We start from the raw sequence: 16,883 nt of genomic DNA, 5'->3' as shown, positions 1-16,883 counted from the left end.
CCTAAAAACGAAAGGTAAAGCAATGGAGTGTATAGAAGTCAAAGGAGAATATCTTCATGACCTTGTGAAGTTCAAGAACATGCAAAACCAGGAACTATGTGTCCCTGGTTCTCTTGCATGAGGGACCTTCCCAGGGTGACAGAAATGCCCTTGTACTGGTTTTAAACACATGTACAAATTCTTTGGCACTCCTCCCATCAAAAGCTGGACTGAATTCCTTTCCCCTTGAGTACAGGCTGGCCTTAGTGACTTGTCTCTAATGAAGAGAATACAGCAGAGCCCAGGCCACCAAAGGCGACACAGCCTTCACCAGGCTTTCTCGCAAGACGCTCACCCTTCAAAGCCTACCCTGTGCTGGGAAGAACCCACAGGCCACAAGGAAGAGGTATGTATAGAGCTCCTGGCCTGGCAGGGCCCTCAGCTGACAGCCAGCATCAATCGCTGGCCATGTGCGGGAGTCTCAGGATGATTCCAGAAACCAGCCTTCAGGCCACTGCAGCTGACACTGAGTGGAACAGATGAGCTGTCTCATCTGAGTCCTGCCCAGATTGCAGATTCGTGGGCGAAATAATGTTAGAATTGTTTTAGCCCCTAAATTCTGGGGTGGTTTGGTCTGTAGCAATAGCTAATTGAAGCAGACTTATATCTTGGTTTAAACGGTGGCTGTCACGTGGCTGTCCACATATATAAAAAGTTCTTGAGGTATACATGTACAGTTTGTGTACTCTTCTGCCTTTAAGTTACATCTCCCTAACAAATTTTTTCTAGCTACAGTTTTTTTCTTTTCATATTTTTAATCATTTAAAAATTAATATTCAAATAGTTATCTGCATTTTCCCCTGCCCCACCCAATCCCACCTCCCACCCTCAATCCTACCCCCCTTTGGCTTTGTCCATGGGCCTTTTATACTTGTTCCCTGAATGATCCTTCCCCTTCTTTCCCCCAGTATCCCCCTCCCAACTCTCCTCTGGATACTGTCAGTTTGTTCTTTATTTCAATGTCTCTGGTTATAATTTGCTTGCTTGTCTGTTTTGTTGATTAGGTTCCACTTATAGGTGAGATCATATGGTATTTGCCTTTCACCGCCTGACTTACTTCACTTAGCATACTGCTCTCCAGATCTACCCATGCTGTGGTGAAGGTAGGAGTTCATTCTTTCTCTCTGCTGCGTAGTATTCCATTGTGTAAATGTACCAGTTTATTGATCCACTCGTTTACTGATGGGCACTTAGGTTGCTTCCAGCACTTGGCTGTTGCAAATTATGCTACTATGAACATTGGGGTACATAGGTTCTTTTGAATTGGTGTTTCAGGACTTTTAAGAGTATAATCCCAGCAGTGGAATTGCTGGGTCAAAGGGCAGTTCCATTTTTAGTTTTCTGAGGAAATTCCATACTGTTTTCCACAGTGGCTGCACCAGTCTGCATTCCCTCCCTGACAAATTCTATTAAAAATGCCTGACTTCTGAGGTCTGGCTTGGGCAGCTGGGTGGAAGGCGGCGGTACTGGCACATACTGAGACAAGATTGGGGCAACTAGGGATCCTAAGTTCAGTTTTGTCACTTAAGCTATGGTGCCCGTGACCAAAGCAAACATGTGTGTGGTAGGCATTTGGAAGTATGGGTGAAAAGCTCAGAGAGTTTATTGTTAGAGATGCTATTTGGTGATGATCAATAGATGGTCTTCAGTGCCATGAGAATGAGAGCTGAGTTCACCATAGGAGCACGTGGAGGTAGCAAAGAGGGCCCAGGGTGAGCCCCAAGGGACTCCTGCCTTGTAGAGATTGCGTAGAGACAGAGGCCAGTGAGAAAGGATGTGGCCACCAGGAGGCCCACAGCACAAAGAAAAGGGTCACTGCTTTGGCAACATGATCATGGGTGTCTTTGACAGGACTTTGGTGGAATGGGGGGTAGGTGCCAAATTAGAAAGGGTTGAAGAGGGAATGAGAAATGGGAAAACAGACAATTATTTTGAGAAGTTTGGCTATAAAGCGCAGAGAATTGGGGTTGTGATTGGACAGAAGTGTTGGATCAAAGGACTTCTTGAAGAATGAAAGCTACTGCCCTGGCTGGCGTGGCTCAGTGGGTTGAGCGCGGGCCTGTGAACCAAAGGGTCTCTGGTTCAATTCTGAGTCAGGGCACATGTCTGGGTTGTGGGCCAGGTCCCCAGTAGGGGTTGAATGAGAAGCAACCACACATGGAAGTTTCTCTCTCTCTTTCTCTTTCCCTCCCCCTCTCTCTAAAAATAAAGAATGAAAGCTACTAGGGGACATATTTGATGAAACTAGATCCAGGAGCAAAGGAGAAATTGATCATACAGGAGAAAAACAGGCTGACCTTAAGAGTGAGCAATTACTCAGAAAAGAGGGGAAACTTTTGATAGTGGCCATGAGAGAACAGCCAATGCCAGAAGAGCCCTCTGGCTATAAACAACTACGAACAACTAGAAAACTAGGCAAAATATTAGAAATAACTACTTTTAGACACTGGACAACAGGCACTGCAGGGCTGTGATCGGAAGGAAACCGATGCAGTGACCTTTACAAGCAGCCCAGATTTCCACTGCTGGACCTATGAGGCATTTTCCCAGTCATGGTGCAGGAGGGGGGCTATTGAGCAGAACCAGTTATCAGAACTAATAAGCCAATAATGAAGAAAAAACAGAACACCAGAAACATCCAAGAGAAGTCAAGAATAAAGGAAAAAAGGAACAAAGAACAGATAGGACAAATAGGAAACAAATAGGATGATGGTAGACTTCAGCTCAACCATTAAATGTAAATGGATTAAACAAACTGATTAAAAAGGCATATTTTATCAGACTGGTTACAAAAGTAAGCCAAAACCATATGTTGTCTATAAATGTGCTGGAAATATAAAGATTCCGATAGGTTGAAAGAACAGAGTTACACCGCAAAGCAAACTAAGCATAGAGAAGTCGGAATAGCTGCAGTCATGACAGACAAAGCAGACATCGAAGGAAGAAATACTACCAGAGATAAAGAGGGGCATGTCGTGATAGTGAAAGGGTCAATTTACCACGAACATGTAACAATCCTAAGTGTGTATGCACCCAATGCAAAATAGAGGCAGTAAAGTCAAACAGAACTGAAAGGAGAGAGACACATCCACAATTACAGTTGGAGACTCTGATATTTTCCTCAGTTTGCCAGGGAGAACTGGTAGACAGAAAATCGGCGAGGATGCTGAAGACTGGAACACTGCTACCAACCACCTGGACTAACTAACATTTATAGGAACATTCCACCCAACTGCAGAGTATGTTCTCTTAAAGTATATATGGAACATTCACTAAGCTAAATCATAAAACAAGTCTAATTATATTTTTTAAAGATTTTATTTATTTCTAAAGGGAGGGGAAGGTAGGGATAGAAACATCAATGCGTGGTTGCCTCTCAAGCACTCCCAACTGGGGGCCTGGCTCGCAACCCGGGCATGTGTCCTGACTGGGAATCAAACCAGTGACCCTACTGGTTCGCAGTCTGGCACTCAATCCACTGAGCCACACTAGCCAGGGCAAGTCTCAATAATTTTAAAAGAAATGAAATTATACAGAGCAAATTTACAGAGTAAATTCTCTGACCACAATATAATTAAAAACAGATAACAAAAAGGTATCTGCAAAATCCCCAAATATTTGGGAATTAAATGTACTTGTAAGTAAGTTATTGCTTAAAGAAGTAACCACGCACCCTGACCAGTGTGGCTCAGTGGGTCGGGCACTGTTCCGCAAACAAAAAGGTCACAGATTTGATTCCCAGCCAGGGCACATGCCTGTGTTGTGGGCCAGGTCCCTAGTAGGGGATGGGCGAGAGGCAACCACACATTGATGTTTCTTTCCCTCTCTTTCTCCTTCCCTTCCCCTCTCTAAAAGTAAATAAATAAAATCTTTACAAAAAGTAATTACAGGGGAAATTAGAAAACATTCTGAACTGAATGACAACAGAACATATCCAAATTAAGTGGAATTCAACTAAAGGTCTTATCAAAGGGAATTTCTAGCTTTAAGTAAATACTTATGTTAGAAAAAGAAAAGTTTAAAACCAATTATTTTAAGGCTACATTTTAAGATGTCAGAGAAAGGTGTGAGCAAATCTAACCTGAAATAAGTTTTTATTACTCCAAAATAAGTGAACTAAAGGAAAGGATAACAAGTAGAAATTAGCAAAACAGAAAATAGGCAAACAATGGAGGAAAAAAATCAATGAAACCAAAATTTGGTACTTTGAAATGCTTGATAAAATTGACAAGCTATCTAGGATAATGAAGAAAATGGAAAGCCATAAATTACCAATATCAGGAATGGAAGGGAGTATGTCACTATGGTACCTGCGGGTGTAAAGGGATCGTAAGGGGGGGATTACTAACTTTATGCCAATTAATTAATTTATTTTTTAAAAAAGATTTTATTTATTTTTAGGCAGAGAGGAAGATAGGGAGAGAAACATCAATGTGCGGTTGCCTCTCATGTACCCCACACTATGGACCTGGCCCCCAACCCAGGCGCGTGCCCTGACTGGGAATTGAACCAGCGACTCCTTGGTTTGCAGGCTGGCACTCAATCCACTGAGCCACACCAGCCAGGGTAACTTTACCCCAATTTAGGTGAAACAGGCAAATTCCTTGAAAGACACAAATTGACACATGAAGAAGCAAAATCTGGAAGGGGTAATAGCTAATTGAAGAAATTGAATTTGGAGTTAAAAACTTCCCACAAAGAAAACTCCAGGTACACATGGTTTCACTGCTGAATCCTTCATTTAAAGTTCACACCAAGCACACACACACCCTTTAAGAATGTAAGACAAGGAAACACTTTCCAATTTATTTTGAGGCCATGATACCAAAACCAGATAAAGATATTACCAGGACACTACAGATCAATATCTCCCATGAATAATAGACGCAAAAGTTCTCAAGCTATTAGCAAATCGCATATCAGGAAGTACTTTTTTTTTATCTAGGGAATTAAAAGTTGGTTTAGTATTTGAAAATCAATTGATGTGGTTAATCACATTGATAAAACACATGTATGACAATCATACTTAATGGTGAAAGAAAATACTTTGCATCCAAAATTGGGAACAAGACAAGGATGTCTACTTTTACCACTTCTGTTTAACATCTGATCAGAGACCCTTGCTAGTGCTATAAGGCAAGAAAGAGAACTAAAAGGCAGATTGGAAAAGAAGTGCTAAAATTATCTTTATTTGCCGATGAAGTGATTTGTATACAAAGACTATCCCAGTGTATCTATGAAAAAACTGCTAAAGCTAGTAAGTGAATTTAAGCAAGGTCACAGAACAGAAAGCCAATAGACAAAAATCAAATGTATTCCTATATACTATCAACGACCAATTAGAAAATGACATAAACATACCATTTACAATAGCATCAGAACCTGTAAAATATATAGGAAAAATTTAACAGCCCATGCAAGAACTGTTGGGTAGTAGTGTTGTGGACCTAGGGAGTGGTAACAAAAGCCTCAGGGGATTTGGCAGGGTGGTGGTGGGGTCTGTTTTGGGTTGGACAGTCAAGAACCCTGAGTTGAAAAGCATTGGAAAAGCTTGAGGTTTTCAGTGGAACAAACTCCACGAGTAGAATCAGAGATTGAAACATAAGCTTTTATTACTCCAGTACAACTTGGACTTCACCAATGCCTTTCTTTGTGAGGCACGTAGTGTGATTCCTGATCGTGGACACAAGTCACTGTAAGCCTATGCTGCAGGCCTGGGCTAACTTTCGAAGACACTGTTACGTGAAACCTCCCTTGTTTCTAAAACAGTGTCTCAATTCCCTTTTTCTTCTTCTCTGCCTTGCTCCCGACTTCTTGCCTTGGGGCTTCTCACTGTCTGGGTAACATAGGACTCAGGCCTAGGCCAACCTTGGGAAGTGGCCCTTCTGTCACAATCAGTGCCTGGGCCTGAGGCCGAGCCTGGCTTGGTTTGGTAGCTGTCTGTAGCACCCAGGGGTGGCCCGGCCAGCAGGCAATCACGTTAGGCTAGCTTCCAGCTGCCCAATGAGGCCTACTGACACTGGCCTGATGGGGGGTGGGGCACTGCTGGAACTCTCTGAGGTATCTCAGAACTCTCACTTCTGCTAGTGGACTGAGCCATAGGATGGCCGCAACTCTCTTGTCCACATTACAAGTGGCTGGGAGGACCCTGGGCCTCATCTGCTCTATTCTACAGAGTGGCCGCTTTCCCCTAGGGCTTGAGCAAAATTCAAAAAGAAAGGCTAAGGGCAGCTGTGGTAGGCCTGGGCTGCAAATGCCTTGCCCAGCTCTTGGGGGACCGGCTCCTCACTATATCCCATTGTACCTATGGTCCCCCTCACCTCTCCTCTCCGGCCTGTGCAGCCAGCAGCCTTCAGACATGCATTCCTCCCCGACACTCCCCTGCCGATATTGGCTTTCCTCTCTCCCAAATGCTGGACTGAAGGCAAGGCCTGTGCAATGTCCTGCCCTACTGACAGCTTCCAGCAGCTGCCCCAGGGGGCACTGAGCCCGGCCTGTGCCCATTCCCCTATAGCACAGGAGCTAGTCTCTCCTGCGGGGCTGGGGCCCCTGCCTCTACTGCCCGTGGGCTCCTGAGGGTTTGTGTGCTATGAGAACTTCTGACCATGAGAACTTTGACTTCCGGGTTTGGGGGATCTGCCCAGGTGAACAGATCAGCTCTGAAATTCATCACTCTCTTCCGGGCCCCGCGTGTGTTGGTGTTCCAGGCCTACAGAAGGAGGAGGAAATGCCAGTTAGTAAATCAGGAGGCTCCTTGGTTGCTGGAGGGGTGGTTCAAGGGCTGGGCCACGGTTCCACCTCAGCTCCCAGGGTGTTCTCTGGAATGAGAGGTTTCCATTCCTAAGCAGAGCTTCTTCAAATAGCATCTGGAATGGAAAATGCTTGCTGGAAGCATGGTAGAGGCACTGGCACCCTAAGACTAAGGGAAGGTACTGCTTCAGGAGAAAGTGTGAAAGCCAGGATAGGGCTTTGCCCAGAATAAACAATTTCCCAAGGGAGGCATGGGGGCAGCCTGGCCTTCCAGCCATTCCTACAGGAGGCAGGTGGGGGGCCTGCCTTCGTGCTGTCTCACACCCTCGGGGAGCAGGGGCCTCATCAGCGCATGGTCAGAAAAAAACACTCACTCTGGCTGGTGTGGCTCAGTGGATCAAGCACCAGCCTGCAAACCAAAAGGTCCCTGGTTGGGGGGGTGCAGACGCAACTCATTGGTGTATCTCTTGCACACTGATGTTTCAAAAGCGATTTTTTAAAAAATGTTTTTTTCGAGAGAGGGTAAGGGAGGGAGAAAGAGAAACACTGATGTGTGAGTGGTACATTAATCAGTTGCCTCTCACGTGCTAACTGGGGCCCTGGCCCACAACACAGGCATGTGCCCTGACTGGGAATCAAACCAGCGGCCCTTTTGGTTCGCAGGCCAGCACTCAGTCCACTGAGCCACACCAGCCAGGGGAAAATAAAATCTAAAACAAAAAAAACCCCCACAAACAACACACTGTGCTGTTTGGGACTGGCACAAGGAGGCGTGCTTGAGCAGCCCTGGAGGCTGACCGCCCAGCTGCAGAGAGCACATGAGTACCTGGGAGGGAGCTTGACGACAGCAGCTGCAGGCTGTCCAGGACCCCATCCTCGTACAAGGCCAGCTTCTGCACCATCTTCTGTCGGGCCGGGTTGATGACAATCTGTGGTGGCTGTGATGACGTAGAGCTGCCCAGGAGTGATCCTGGGGTGGAGAGAGCGCCCTCTTAGCTTCAGGGGCCATTGTCCCTGGTAACTCCTCACTGACACTTCTGGTCTCAGGAGTCTTCTGGCCACCCTTGCCCACCCTGCCCCAGTCTAGTGTCCTGCCCCTTCAGGACGGAAGTCCTTAGTGCCCTGAGGTCAAGGCCTAGAAAGGGCTGTGCCACAACCAGGCTCCCAGGTAGGCCAGGAACCCGGTCCCGAATAGAGAGAGCCCTCCTTGTTTACAGCTTTCAGGAAGTGAGCTCCTGGCACTTTCTTACCCACCTGGGGGGCATGGCCTGGGGAGATGAGATAGCACCAAGCTATCCTCTGCACCCCCTTCAAAGGCTGGACACCTGCCCTAAGGCAGAGGCCTGGAGCTTGCTAGGGACAGAGTGTGAACCTAACAGCAGGCCTTGTTCTGTCATCCCAGAAGGCTGGGGGTGAGAAATACGGGGACTGCTGGCAAAGGAGGTCCCTGGTCCCTATCTTGGGCACCTGTCCCCAGCTACCTTCTACAGCTGTGGATCGGGGCTCTGGGCTGCTCCCCCATGTCAATTCTTGGGCGGGACCCCCTTGAGTACAGCTGGCCTGCCCAAGGGGTGCTGGGGTCCACGTGGCGGCCCCTTGTCCAGGGGTATCTGGCAGGGCAGGGCCGGCAGGGCCTGCAGGGCAGCTCGCGGTCAGGTGCCAGGAGTGCAGGGCAGCAGACAGATCAGACACACTCTCGTCACTCTCCACAGGCTGGTTGGGGCCTTTCTGGAGCCGCTCTGGAGCCTGGGCCGGGGCTCCTGTGGGTACTGCCAGGGGCTGCCAGGGGCTGGCACTGCTGGTGCTGGACATGTAGGAGTTCTCCTGTGGGGAAGGGGGGCTGCGGCTGCCAGCCTCCAGCTCTAGGGACGGCCCTGCCACTGCTGCCTGAAGCTTCTCCAGCCTCTCGTACACCTGTGAGGAGAAAGGGGCTCTCAGGGACAGTGGCCTGGGTGGGGCTCCCCTCTGTCCCCAGGCAGGCCAGGCTTGGCCACGAAGACCAGTCATAACCTTGAGGCTTGAGCTGCCACCTCAGGCCCCACACAGCTGCTCTGGACCCCCGAGGACCCTTAAGCTGGTACACCCTGCAGTTGGGAAAGTTCTGTCCCTTGCCCCTTTGTCCCTCCCACAAGGAGCACTGAGATACAGCCACCCAAAGCTGAGGACTGACAATAGCTTCCCTGTCCTCTAGAAAGTGAATCTCCGTGCCCTGCTGCCCTCAAATGGGGATTCTCTATTCTCAACTATCAGAGGCCAAGAGGTGGGGGCTAGGGATGTGACAGAAAAAGGCAGATGCAGTAGTGTGGCACATCCAGAAGGGGGTGCAATAAAAGCCCTTTGGCTCTCTATATACCAGGCGGGGTTCAGTGGGGAGTCTCGCCACTGCAGGAAGAACCAAAGGTTAAGTCAGAAATGTACAAAGACTCTGTCTCCAGAAAAAGGTCTGGCAGGTGCTGTGTGTTTGGCTCACTACAGGGAAGCACCAGAAATGCAGGGTTTCCAGCAGGCCACTGTCCCCATGGGCAGTACATACCTCAAATACTGTGTTTCCCTGCCCACCCTGATACCTGGGTCATAGGGGGCCTCCTCTTAGCCCGACGGTACAGGCAGCAGTAAGCCAGCTGGCCCAGGGCCAGGCCTAGCTCAGGTGGGCACAGCCCAGGCCTGGGGTCCAGGTGCTTCCTGTAGATCTGCGTAGCAATTGGGGCAGCGCAGGCATCTGCGGCTAGGCCCTCGTGGAGCGTGGTCTGGGTGCTTTTCAGGGACACCCCGGCCTCCTCAGCTTCCTCTTCAACCAGGTCTTTCTGTGGGACAGATAACTGTGAGCATGGTGGCCACTAGGGAGGCTGTGCCTTCAGCTGAATTTCCCAAGCCCTTGGTCACTGGCTCCTGTGGTTTTCCTTTGGGTTGATGAAGCACCCACTGTGTGCCCAGCACTGGCCCAGGCTGCAGGCATACAGCGACAAACAGAATAGCCAGTGCCCACTTTCAGAGAGTAAGCTCCCTAGAGGGGAGAAACACTGACAAGCCTATAAAAGCAGTGGGAAATGGGTGGCGGCCCGTGAGCAAGCGGTACCTGAGCTGAGGATCTGAAAGCATGAATTGACCAGAGAGGGCGGAACCAAGAACAGGAGTGTACCATGGAGAGACACCTGAGGTCAGAAACAGGACTGGAGGCCTCCTTGAGTTCTGAGATGAGACCAGGAGGAAGCTCCTGAGTGAGGGGTGGCTTTGCAGGTCCCAGGACAGGCAGCAGGCTGGTGGTGGCCAGACCCGGGGAACTGAGGCTACATTCAGGCGTCGGGCAGGGCAGGGCAGGGAGAGGGGGGTCAGGGAGGTCTGACCCCCCTGTGGGAAACAGTGGGAAAGCAATGAGGTTTCCATGATCTTTTGACAGTGTTGAAAGATTAGTATGGCCACAGCACAGAGAACAAATAGGAAGGGTGCAAAGATGACCAAAGAAGAAGCCCCCAGGAGTCCGGGGCAGTGATGGAGAACAGCCCCAGTTGGATATGCTGATGGGTGTGGAAGGGGAAGGAAGGCAGGTTAGGTTCCTGTCTGGCTCCCTGGTTCCTGGCCCAGACCCAGTAGTGGACAGAAACAACCCCCAGCCAAGAGCCGAAGCGGCTGCAGGTATACCAGTTGGTAAAATGGGAAGAGCAAAGGTTGACCGAGCATGTTCTGGGCCCAGAAAGCGTCTAAGTGCAGCACGGGTGTTAAGTCTGTTTCCACACGGGGCAAGGGGCCTAGCAAATGCAGGGATTTGCTCCAAGACCACCGCCATTGAGCTGGAACTAGAACTCAGGGCTTTTCTCCTGGGGCCCTGCCCCAGTCCCTGGGGAGGCAGACAGGAAGCATGGATCCAGGGGCGCGGGCAGCTCAGACCTGCTTCCACAACAGGGAGTGTCTGTCTGCAGTGTGCCCGGTGGGGACCAGAAGAAGGCTTCTCAGAGTTTGCCCAATTCTCTGCCGCAGGCTCCCGTGCTCTGTTTTTCACTGTAGCTTCTGGTCCCAGAGCACTGGGGTTACCCTGCTGAGACACCCCTTCCCTCCTCCCAGCCCAGGTGGGGTCTGGAAAGGCCCGGTGCATCTACAGAAAAAAGACAGGTTTCTCCTCGGCAAGGTAAAGGAAGCCGTTTGGGGCCCTGTCTACTTTCAAAGGTGAGTCAGCAGCAGTAAAGGCTCGTTTCTGTGGAATGCTGGCTTCCAGACCCACCCTCCAGGGCTGCACCTGTTGGTTGCCAGGAGCAGCACCTCCCTGACCCCCCTCTCCCTGCCCTGCCTCAGGAGGCTCACCAGATACTTGGTCTTGTCACCATGCGTCCTCACAGCCCTCTGGCCAGTCAGGGTCTCCAGAATTACCTGGAGAGAGAACAAGATGGAGAACAGCAGTGGCTTCTGGGATGGTGCTGTCCCAAACCTCGGTGGGGAGGGGAGCAAGCAGAGGTGTCTTGTGGGGTAGATGGAGTGGCCTGGCCCTTGGACAGGCAGCTCAGGATCGGCTCCCTGCAGGGACAGAGCCAGATGTCATGGGGCAGAAGTCTGGCAGTTTGGAGCACCAACTTGAAGAGCAAGAATGCAAAATGACATACATCAAATATGGTGCAGGGCCAAGGAAGGGGCCTATCCCAGGGAGGGAGGAGCTTGTAGCTACAACTCCGTTAGCTTCCTGCCAGGTTGGCCTCTGGCTTCACATGGAATTCTCCAGGCCCTCCTGTCCTGGCCTGGCCACAGCTCCCCACCCCTCCAGCCAGCAGAGGGGGCCGTGGCTCACCACACCAAAGCTGAAGGTATCTGTGTCCACAGCTAGCCTCCCAGTCTTGATGTACTCTTCAGGCAGGTAGGCCAGGGTGCCGCGCACCGTCCGAGTCCGGGCCACGGTGCTGCTTTGACCAGGGTTGGCTGCTGCAAAACGGCTGAGACGGGCCAGGCCAAAGTCTCCTAGTTTGGGCATCAGTCTATCATCCAGAAGGACGTTGGAACTTAGGGGAGAAGGTAAGGATGTCAGCCCAGTCCTGGCCCCAGATCACTCTGCCCCCTCCCACACTGCCTTGCCCTGATGTAATTGGACTTGGAGCCACCAAACTGCACCCTGCCTACAGAAAGTAGTTGGTATGGTTAGAACAGTCCAGCCACTCCAGAGGCTGCAAGCAGTGCCCAGAGCACCCACGCACCTACATATCAGTGGGGCCTGTTCTTGGCCTCTGCTTCCACACCTGTCCCATGCTAGGTACTCAGTGACCCTGGGTTCCAGCTCTCATGGCCCAGGCCTTAGGGCTGCACCCTATTCCCAGCCTCTGCCTTGAACAGGAGAGGGCAGGCCTGTTCTCATGAGGGGCACTCAGGACGGGGTTCCTCTGGACCAGACTCCCTGCTGGTAGAAAGTTTGGGAGCATCGTTGCCTTGCCATAGATTCTATTCCTGCAGCTCTCAGGGGACTCAGAGGCTGGGCCGTGTCCTGTCCTTACCTCTTGACATCTCCATGGATGAGGCTGGGGCTGTCCTGATGTAAAAACTGAATTGCCCGAGCTGTGCCCAAAAGGATGTCCAGGCGTTGAGGCCACGAGAGAGAATGGGCCTGGGTCTGGAGCGGCAGAGGGAGCAAAAGGACACGGGGGAGTCTGGGGGCCACTGTTCCTTGACTCCAACCCTCCTTCCTCCTGTCACCATGAGATCTGGACAAGGACTTCACTCTCTAGGCCTTAGTTTCCCCTTCTGGAAAATGAGGAGTGAAATCTCCATGAGCTAGTTCACAAGAGAATCAATGCTCTAGGAACATGCTTTTGGACTTATTATAGAATTTGGTGGTCCTCAGTTCCTGAAGTTCATTCATTTGCCCCAGGGTGATCAGAACATCATTGGAGGCTTTCTCCCCACTTCTTCTCCCAACACGATGTGCAGTTCACCCTTGTGTCTTTGGGAGCCTCACTAGATGGTGCCCAACTGTGGGTCCAGAGAGCACAGCCTGCTGCCATTGCTGCCTTTCCTCAAGGGCAATACTGACAAGACTCTTCAACTACTCGGCTTGCAAAGGGGAGAAACCTGTGCCAGGTTACTGTGAGTCATTAAGCCCTTTTTTAGAGGCACCAGGGCCCAGGCTCCTGGGCATGCAGGAACAGCTAGGGAGAGGCCATGGAAAATGGTGACCCACCTTGGGCTGAACCCTGAGCCCAGGCTCAGTCTGCCAGTGGGACCCACTCATGGAGGCCGAAAGCCAGGCTCCTGCCCCACTCCACCCAGACACTGCAGGTCTGGGGAAGCGTGGCAGGCCAGGTAAGACTACCTGGAAGTGGAGGCGGTCTTCCAGGGAGCCGTTGGGCAGGAAGCCGTACACAAGGCAGTAGTAGCCACTCTGAGCACAGTAGCCAGCAAAGTCCACGATGTTTGGGTGACGAAACCTGCTTGGGAAAGTAAGGCCTTAGTGCTTCTGCCCCCAGCCTCCACTGCACTTTCCGTCTTGCTGTTGCAGGGGTGAGCAGTCCCTGCTGGCCCCTTAGCTAGGCTGCCCCTGGCAGGCTTTGGTCCGATGGAGCTAGGCCCCAATGGTGTTAGGTCCTGGAGGGACGCCCAAGGCTCACCGTGACAGCTGCTCCACTTCAGTCAGGAAGCTCTGCTTCACAGTGGTCCACTCCAGGTCTGCCTCCTGTAGCCCCCAGGGAAAATGGGGTGGGGGGCAGCGTGAGGCTCTTGCAGCCAAGGCTTGATGGCCACTCCCAGCACCATCTGTCCTGGGCCCAGAACAACCAAGGGGCTGGGGACCTTGAGCTGGGGATCAGAGAGCTGAAGGAGCTGTGTGGGAAGACCAGAAAGGTCATGGTCTGCTGTCCGCCTTCCAGGACCCTCATCAGGATGCTACTATACTCACCTCCTTCAGCTTCTTCACAGCATACACCGTGTTTCTCAGTACAGCCCGGTACACACATCCAAAGCCACCCTCCCCTATCTTCAACTCTTCTGAGAAGTTGTGGGTGCCCTGGGAAATCTCATGGAGGGGCCAGCAGAACGGAGAGGGATGGGTCCCTTGTAGAAAGGACACCGGATTCTCTAGGCTCTGCTGTGGAAAGAGATCCCAACCAGGTGAGGTCCTGTCTCCTCCCCTCAGCCCTGGCCACAAGCTCCCCCCACCCCAGCTGCCTCCCAGCTGGCCTCGCTGGGTGGGCTGGGGCTCCCTGGGTTTGGTTTCTTATTTCTTGTCTGGAACCTTCCCAGGGGCAGGACCCACCTACCTTGGTAGAAGGAAAGGCTAGAGATGGTGGTGGTGGCTGTAGGGCAGCAGGGCTTGGGACAGGGCTGTACTCAGGCCCAGAATGGGTCTGGGAGCCGGGAACACCTTCACAAAAACACCAGTGAGAGTCAGGCTGAGACCAGCGGCAGGGTCTACAGCCATGGCCATGGTCAAAGTGGCCTTTTCCTCAGGTCCGCCAAGCCCAACACCAGAGGTCTCTTACCTGGAGAGAGGAGGGTAGAAGCTGGTGACGGAGACTTCCGGGGGCTAGGGGCCTTGGCTGCAGGGAGTTCAGAGATGCCGCTGGTTCTCGGGTTGGTGGTGCTGGAGGGTGGGAGGGGGACGGGAGGTTGCCCTGGGACGTTAAGGAAGGAAAGGATGTTTAGGCCCTGGCAGGGGGAGGAGCCCTGTGGGAGGCCTCCTGCTGGTGAGGGTGGGTGTCCCAGGTCCCAGGGCTATACGCTCACAGGCCAAGATGATGTCCCTGGCGCGGAGCAGCTGCAGGTGCGTGAGGATGTGCACGAGGTCGGCCACGCGGGCATTTCTGTTGATCCAGGGCCACAGGACGCTGGCGGTGCGCTGCCCGGAGCGTTCACACAGCCGCAGCTCGGTCTGGTCACGCACAATAAGGGCGGCTGCAGGGCAGGGGGCGTCTGGCCTGAGCACCTGGCCCGCGTACTATCGGCCCCTCCCCAGCCAGGCCCGCCGCTACCTACCGAACTGGCACCAGTCGCTGGGCTCCAGGGCGTCCATCACTTTGTAGAAGCGGCACATGACCCAGGGTGGCACCTCATACAAGAAGTGTTGGGCGCCGGGGGCCGCGGGGTCCCCAGGGCCCGGGCCCCCAGCCATGGCCGCCGAAGGCGACACCGGGCCGGGGCCTCTTGGGGCCTCGGCCGGCCGGGTCGGCAGACACTGACTCACTTCCCCTTTAAGCCAGCCTCGTGTGACGCCCGCTTGGGCGGAAGGGGCGGTGCCCGGTACTCCACCATCTTGGCTGCCGCGGCCGCCTCTGCGGCCCTCTGCCACACGGGGGCGCTGCACGCAGTCCCTTACCGCGAAGGCAGCGTCACTGCGCTGGGCCAGGCGGGCAGGGCGGGCTTCTAGGAGGAGGGGCCGTCCGACTGGGGGTCTGAAGGACGGAGGAGAGCAGTTCCCAGCACTGAGGACGTAGGCGATGGTGAAGGCATGGGATGTTCCAGAAAGGGCTGAAGTTGGGTCCTGCGGCAGTCACAGGGAGGTCCCCTTGAGATGTTTTGGCTTTACTTGGAAGGCAGTGGAAGAGTCGTCAGAGATGCAGGCAGGGCAGGGTCAGCTGTGGGTTACTTACACAAAGGCCCTTTGGCTGACGCCCGTCAGGCGGCCTGCGTGAACGGTCTAGAAACTTGTACAGCAGCCCGCTCCAGCTCAGAGCGTTTTCGCCCACTTCCTGTGCTCTGGATCCCATCTTTTTCACTCCTTCAGGAAACTGCACCAGCAACTATTACCTCTGAGCAATGTCTTCCCCTTTTCCTTCTTTGCTGGATCCTTCTCACTAGCACGTGAACTGCGTTTCTCTCTTAAAAACAGGATTTCGGCTCCTGCTGTCCCACCTCCCTCTTTACGCTTCTGGCTCAGTTTGCACTCCCTCCTGTAAGCACAGCTTCTCCTACCCTCTTTTTCTGAAGCAGTGGACAGGCACCAAGCTCAGGGCCCAGCCTGTTCGAGGTCTTGGCCCTATTGTCTCATGCCCATTCCCACAATGCCCCGCAGCCTCTGTTCTTCTACCCCCGTATCAGCAGCCTGTTTTCCTGTTGTCTCCCTGAACATCTCTGTAGTCCATCTCCTCCCCACCAGCCCACTGCCCTCACTACTATCTCTTACCTGGATGAATGCACGGGCTTCCTGACCGCTTCTCGGCCCCATCTCTGCCCAGGTACTCTTCCTCAGGCACACACAGGTCAAGCCACATAGCTTTCTCGCTTAAGACCTTCCTGTGCTTTCTGGAGCACTCTGATGGGTCCCAGCTCTTCAATGCAGTCTTTACGGCTGTCACAATGTGGCCCCCGCCCTTCCACCTCATGTCTAGTTCCCGGCATACATCAGCAGCCTTAAACCATGCAGAACTCCTTAGCGTTCTTAGAATGAGCCAGGGCTTCCAAATCCACGAGTTTGCACTTTCCTGGCCCTCATGCAACAAGGTTGAGCTAAAACAGCTCCCCAGGTGGAAGCTAGAGTAAAGGCTTCCTAGGCCCCTCTGGCAGAGCTGCCTGCTGCCTGATGTCCTGGCATCTGTGGCACGTCCTTCTCGAGCCTCCCCCACTATGTGGGGGAAGAGCCCACAAGCAGCATCAGGTGCCTTTCTCTTTTGTTTCTCCAGCTAGATGCATACTTACAAGGCAACAGGTCTCCTTCCCTTACCACTCCCCTTGTCCTTTCGGTCCTGACCCCAGAGGGCTCCTCCCCCCAGACTGCCCTCCCAGGGCCTTAGGGCTGTTTCTATAAACAGGGTCTGCCCAAATATGGGCCTCCATTGGAACCTCTTCCCAGAAGCCGCAACCACTCCCTAAAAGGCGGCCAGCCACACCCTGAGTATGGGAAATTATGCACGCACACATCCAGCTCTAAGGGCACAGGCACTTGGTCCTACCTGCTCACTGCCAGACTGCAGCACCCAAGACAGGCCTGGCACACAAGAGATGCTCAGTACACACAAGCTGAATCCGAACCCTTTGTATTAACGTTCAAGTCCAGGACTTTTGAGTACACCATCTAACAGGTATGTCCACATTTGCATATGAAGCAGGACAATGAGCAGTTGTTGTCCCCTCCAGCCCAGCAACAGCCTGGTGAGAATGGCTGTGGCAGGGCAGGTCACTCCTGAGAGCCC

The 16,883-nt window shown here is 52.5% G+C and overlaps 1 protein-coding gene across 4 annotated transcripts; it reads right to left on the bottom strand.

The window, feature by feature from the left end:
- Positions 1-5,200: 5,200 nt before the first annotated feature.
- On the bottom strand, positions 5,201-16,353 carry IRAK1 (interleukin 1 receptor associated kinase 1). 4 transcript variants are annotated; one of them, XM_036017095.1, is made up of 15 exons: positions 15,878-16,353; positions 14,731-15,274; positions 14,482-14,649; positions 14,238-14,369; positions 14,016-14,119; positions 13,655-13,840; positions 13,368-13,432; positions 13,073-13,187; positions 12,258-12,373; positions 11,564-11,771; positions 11,086-11,151; positions 9,357-9,593; positions 8,271-8,703; positions 7,615-7,759; positions 5,201-6,753 (listed from the first exon to the last, which is right to left on the bottom strand). In XM_036017095.1, exons 2-15 carry the CDS (start codon positions 14,864-14,866, stop codon positions 6,693-6,695), a joined length of 2,172 nt encoding a protein of 723 aa, XP_035872988.1. In that variant the 5' UTR covers positions 14,867-15,274; positions 15,878-16,353; the 3' UTR covers positions 5,201-6,692. The 4 variants fall into 4 exon arrangements, with proteins under 4 accessions (XP_035872988.1, XP_028378688.1, XP_035872987.1 ...); XM_028522887.2 differs by having other exon boundaries at positions 5,201-6,748; positions 7,616-7,759; positions 13,655-13,843; positions 15,878-16,351; XM_036017094.1 differs by having other exon boundaries at positions 13,655-13,843; positions 15,878-16,350.
- Between the last annotated feature and the right edge of the window lie 530 nt (positions 16,354-16,883).

This window comes from Phyllostomus discolor, chromosome X (genome assembly GCF_004126475.2).
Source record: "Phyllostomus discolor isolate MPI-MPIP mPhyDis1 chromosome X, mPhyDis1.pri.v3, whole genome shotgun sequence".
Classification (NCBI taxonomy): domain Eukaryota; kingdom Metazoa; phylum Chordata; class Mammalia; order Chiroptera; family Phyllostomidae; genus Phyllostomus; species Phyllostomus discolor.
This window is presented reverse-complemented; position numbering and strand designations above follow the sequence as displayed.

Excerpts from the sequence above, each read along its gene's own strand:
- IRAK1 (XM_036017094.1), bottom strand. The coding sequence starts at position 14,866 with ATGGCTGGGGGCCCGGGCCCTGGGGACCCCGCGGCCCCCGGCGCCCAA. Across the intron at positions 11,772-12,257 it reads ATCCATGGAGATGTCAAGAG|TTCCAACGTCCTTCTGGATG; the intron begins GTAAGGACAGGA and ends TTCTCCCCTAAG. Across the intron at positions 11,152-11,563 it reads ATACCTTCAGCTTTGGTGTG|GTAATTCTGGAGACCCTGAC; the intron begins GTGAGCCACGGC and ends TTCTCTCTCCAG.